The sequence below is a fragment of the Balaenoptera acutorostrata genome, chromosome 19 (genome assembly GCF_949987535.1).
Source record: "Balaenoptera acutorostrata chromosome 19, mBalAcu1.1, whole genome shotgun sequence".
Taxonomy (NCBI): Eukaryota; Metazoa; Chordata; class Mammalia; order Artiodactyla; family Balaenopteridae; genus Balaenoptera; species Balaenoptera acutorostrata.
The window spans coordinates 55,045,527-55,050,398 of NC_080082.1; the positions used below are offsets into that span (position 1 = coordinate 55,045,527).

The 4,872-nt window shown below is 57.5% G+C and overlaps 1 protein-coding gene across 1 annotated transcript; it reads left to right on the plus strand.

Moving 5' to 3' along the window:
* The first annotated feature begins 271 nt into the window (after nt 1–271).
* RABAC1 (Rab acceptor 1) lies at nt 272–3,210 on the plus strand. Its single transcript, XM_007168046.3, has 5 exons — nt 272–438; nt 731–943; nt 1,258–1,355; nt 2,786–2,887; nt 2,970–3,210. Exons 1-5 carry the CDS (start codon nt 383–385, stop codon nt 3,056–3,058), a joined length of 558 nt encoding a protein of 185 aa, XP_007168108.2. The 5' UTR covers nt 272–382; the 3' UTR covers nt 3,059–3,210.
* Nucleotides 3,211–4,872: the final 1,662 nt, after the last annotated feature.

Sequence of the window (4,872 nt, forward strand, 5' to 3'; positions counted from 1 at the left end):
ACAACGTTTTCTGACTTTAGAGCTCCGGCTTCTGACTTTAGAGCTCGCATAACGCCCTGACTCCTGGCAACCCACCTTCCCCGACTCCACGCGTCCTGCTTCTGAAACTACAACTCCCACAATGCCCAGAGGCGTCACTTTACGCGACTACATCTCCCAAGGTGTTTCGCGAGCCATACCACCATCATGGCACCCACTCTCTCCGACATCATCGGGACTACAACTCCCACAATGCTCGGCGGCAAAACTACCGCCCCCAGAGGCTCCAGACCCGCTACACGTCAGCTCCCGCTCCGCTGGGTGAGGCCAGGCTCGGGCGGGTCCCGCGGTGTGTGCAGGGCCCCGGGCTCGTTACAGCCGTTCTTCCCCTCATAGCACAGACATGGCGGCCGAGAAGGACCAGCAGAAGGATGCCGAGGTGGAAGGGCTGAGCGCCACGTGAGCAAGCTGGATCTAGCCCCCCTGACCGAGACCCGGGAGTCCTGGTCCCCCGCCCCTTCCTCCCTGGGGTCCTAGGAATCCCGGCCTCCAGACACATGAGTCTGGGCCCCTGGTGTCCTCTTCGAGGACTCTGGAGTCTGGGCCCTCAGCCCCTTTCTCCCCGGGGATCCAGGAGTCTGGGACCATATCTTCCCCAGAACCCCGGAGTCCGGCCCCCCTCGGTCCTCTTCTTGCTCGAGGGTCCGAGTTCCATCCCGGTCTATCGCTGACCTGGCCCCGCACCCACCAGGACCCTGCTGCCGAAACTGATTCCGTCCGGCGCGGGCCGTGAGTGGCTGGAGCGGCGCCGTGCGACCATCCGGCCCTGGGGTTCCTTCGTGGACCAGCGGCGCTTCTCGCGGCCCCGCAACCTGGGCGAGCTGTGCCAGCGCCTCGTACGCAACGTGGAGTACTACCAGAGCAACTATGTGTTCGTGTTCCTGGGCCTCATCCTGTACTGTGTGTGAGTGCCTCTCCGGCCTGGCCCCGCGCCCACCAGGCTGCCAGACCCGCACTGGCCGGCCCCGCCCTCAGCATCCGGCCCCTCCTCTCACTGGCCAGGCCCCGTCCCCATGGGGTAGCTCTGCCGGACCTTTTGACCCAAGGGCCAGGTCCCTACTCCCGCATCAGCCTGGCCAGGATTCAGTGTAACCAAATGTGACCTAGACTTCCCCGGCCCCAAGGACGTAGCCTGTAATCCGCCAGTGTAGAAGGTCAGGGCCTCCGTGTCTGGCCCAGTCCCAGCTGCCTGACGCATGCCTCCCTGCCCTCTTCCAGGGCGACATCCCCCATGCTGCTGGTGGCTCTGGCTGTCTTCTTTGGCGCCTGTTACATCCTCTATCTGCGCACGTTGCAGTCCAAGTTTGTGCTGATGGGTGAGAAATCCCCTGCCCTCCTCAAATCCTGGTCTCTTGGAATGCAAGCCTTTGACTCCAAACCTCAGTCCTTGTGAACCCAAGTCTGCCCAAGCCTAGATCTACACTAGATCCCCCAAACTCAATCCCTTAAAGTCTCAGACACACCGGATGCTTCCACCCGCTCTCAGCCCCCCAAATTGCTATTCCCCAAGCCCAGAAGATATCCCAGAACCCACCTCCACCTGCTCCTGTCCCTTAAACCTCCTCCTTCCCTCTCCCTCCTCCCTAACCTCCTGCCAAAGGCATCAGCTGCAGGTACCCACATTGGACACCAGGTGGCGACCTTACACTGGCCTATATCTGTGCTCCCCTTTCCTGCTTCTTGGGGTGGAAGTGGAAAAATCTTGGGACTTCTCAGAGAGGGAAGCTGAGGCCTGTGGCTCATGTGGTCCCAGACTGGCACCAAGCACCACTGAGAAGAAAGAGGGGCCTGAGTTCCCAAGTAGGGGAAGCTCAAGGTTTGGAGTAGGGATAAGGGGGAATTGCGATCAGACAAACAGGTAGACCTAAGACAGAATCCTTCAGAAGCCTGCCAGTTTTGTACATGACAAAGGTGGTCTGGGTGGAGGGGCATGTCGGGCAAGCCCAGGGCATGGAGGGCGCGCCTGGAGCATAGACATGACGTGGGTTCAGCCACTGCTGCCACCAGGACCTGCAGACCCGACCTTCCAGTCTGCCTTGAGAAGGCAGACATCTGTACAGCCCTCCCTCAGTGTCCACAGGGGATTGTTCCAGGAGCCCCCGTGGATGCCAGAATCCACAGATGCTCAAGTCCTTTGTAAAAAATGACGAAGAACAATGATCCATGGGTTTCCAACCGAGGATACAGAGGACTGACTGTATTGTTTTGTGAAATCATCCAGGGAATTCCCTGGCGGTCCAGTAGTTAAGACTCCGTGCTTCCACTGCAGGGGGCCCAGGTTCCATCCCTCGTCAGGGAACTAAGATCCCGCATGCCACACAACACGGCCCAAAAAAAAAAAAACGAAAGAAAGAAAAATCATCCAGTTTCTTGAGCAGCCACAAATCAAATCAAATTCTTGTGGAATAATATGCAGACTCAAAAGACACATCCACAGGTCAGACTTGGCCCTTGGGCCACCAGTTGGAGACTCTAGGTCTACGGGAGTGCAGGTTGGAGCAGGAGAGCTGTAGTTTAGAGGGTGGCGAGGGGGCTGAGGAAGGCCCCTTGTATTCCCACGGACAGTGGGTGGGGACATTGGAGACATGGGTGGGGCCCATGGACTTGGAGGGCCTCGGCACGAGGAGTTTAGATCCTGAGGCTCCCGGAGCTTGTGACACCAGATTGGTGAGGTGGGGGTCTCAGGGGTTACTCTGGGAGAGGGCACGAGTATCGGAACAGCTGCCCCAATGCCGTCTGCCCCCAGGCCGAGAGGTGACCCCAGCCCATCAGTATGCTCTGGCTGGGACCGTCTCCTTTCCCTTCTTCTGGCTGGCTGGCGCGGGCTCCGCCGTCTTCTGGGTCCTGGGTGAGTACAGGACCTGGGTAGCGCTGTGGGCAGTGGGGGCCAGGTGAGGCAGGCAGGCCCTGAACTGCCCGTTTTCCTGCAGGAGCCACCCTTGTGGTCATCGGCTCCCACGCCGCCTTCCATCAGGTGGAGGCCGTGGACGGGGAGGAGCTGCAAATGGAACCTGTGTGAGGTGGCTTCACGGACCTGCCAGCCTCCCGAGCCAGCTGCCCTGTCCCCGTTCACCCCCGTCCTGCTCGGCTCTGCAGGTCTGGCCAAAGGCCCCCTTCCCATTACAAGCCCAGGGAGGGACTCCAACTTTGGAAATAAAACTGTTAAGCAAATATTCTCCCAGGGTCTTCTGTGGGTCTGTGCCGGGTGATGCTGGGATCCTGCAGAGGCCAAGAAGGTGGGGAGCGAGTGGGCCGCGGGCGTGGTGGGAGGAGGGTGGTGGAGAATAAGCAAGATGGATAACAAATATGATAGGACAGCCAGCGATGACAGGTTCTAAGGAGGAGAAACGAGTATGCCGGGGGCCCCCGAGACCACCCCCATATTCGGTGATTTGCTAGGAGGACTCAGGACTCAGTATCTAGTTGTACTCACAGATGTGATTTTTTTTTTAAGCTAATGAATTGCCACTTACTGGGGCTTTATTTTATTTTATTTTATTTTTAATTAATTTATTTTTGGCCACGTTGAGTCTTCGTTGCTGTGCGCGGGCTTTCTCTAGTTGCGGCGAGCGGGGGCTACTCTTCGTTGCGGTGCGCGGGCTTTCTCTAGTTGCGGCGAGTGGGGGCTACTCTTTGTTGTGGTGCGCGGGCTTCTCATTGCAGTGTTTTCTCTTGTTGCGGAGCACAGGCTCTAGGCGCGCAGGCTTCAGTAGTTGTGGCACGCAGGCTCAGTAGTTGTGGCTCGTGGGCTCTAGAGCGCAGGCTCAGTAGTTGTGGCGCGTGGGCTTAGTTGCTCGGCAGCATGTGGGATCTTCTCCGACCAGGTATCGAACCCCTGTCCCCTGCATTGGCAGGCAGATTCTTAACCACTGCACCACCGGAGAAGTCCCCAGATGTGATTTATTATCATGAAAGACTATGAAGCAAAATCAGCAAAGGAAAAAGGCACATGGGGCGAAGTCCAGAGGAAACCAGGCACAAGCTGCCCAGAGTCCTCTCCCAGTGGAGCCACCTGGGTTGAGTGTAATACCCCCAGCAGTGAAATGTTGTCTTCGGGGAAGCTCATCAGAGACTTAGTACCCAGAAGGAAAGCAGTTGTTCAGCATAAACAACATCGTTTGCACAAACGGTTTAGACATGAGAGCCACTCTTTCAGGGAGTGGTGAGAACCTTGCTGAAACCCAGGTTCCCAGATGCCAGCCAAGGGCCGCTATGCAAGCAGGCCTCTCTAAGGACAGCAGTCTTGGGCCTACTGTGTTAACTCTTCCTCATAAAGAAAGTTCTGGAGATGAGTTATAGTTTAAAGAAGACCTCCCTGAGATGATGTTGAATGAAGACTTAAACTGAGTGAGGGAGCCGCCGCAGATCTTTTGGAGGAAGAATGTTCTGGACAGGGGAAGCAGCAGGTGCAAAGGCCCAGAGACAGCACTGTGCCTGGAGGTTTGAGGAACAGCGAGGAGGCCGGTATGGCTGGAGCAGATGGTTGGGGGGGTGCTTTGGTTTTCCTGAGTGAGGTGAGAGTGACACAATTTGCTTTTCATTGTAATGTGAAGGCCGCTGTGTGGGACCGCTGACAAAAGAGAAATGCACGTGGTAGGGAAAGCACTTGGCAGGTATGACAGCAAAGTGAGGTGACAGATAGGGTCTGAAAAGCTACTTCAGATGGGGCTGGTCTGGGAGCCCTCTCCAAGGAGGTGGCGTTTCAGTGAGCTCTGAGGGAAGCGGAGCCAGCCACAGGAAGAGCTGCGGGCCGAGCGGCCTAAGCAGAGGTACAGCCAGTGCCCAGGCCTGGCAGTGCCATTCCCCGGCCTCCCCAGCTTCGTGTCTCATCAC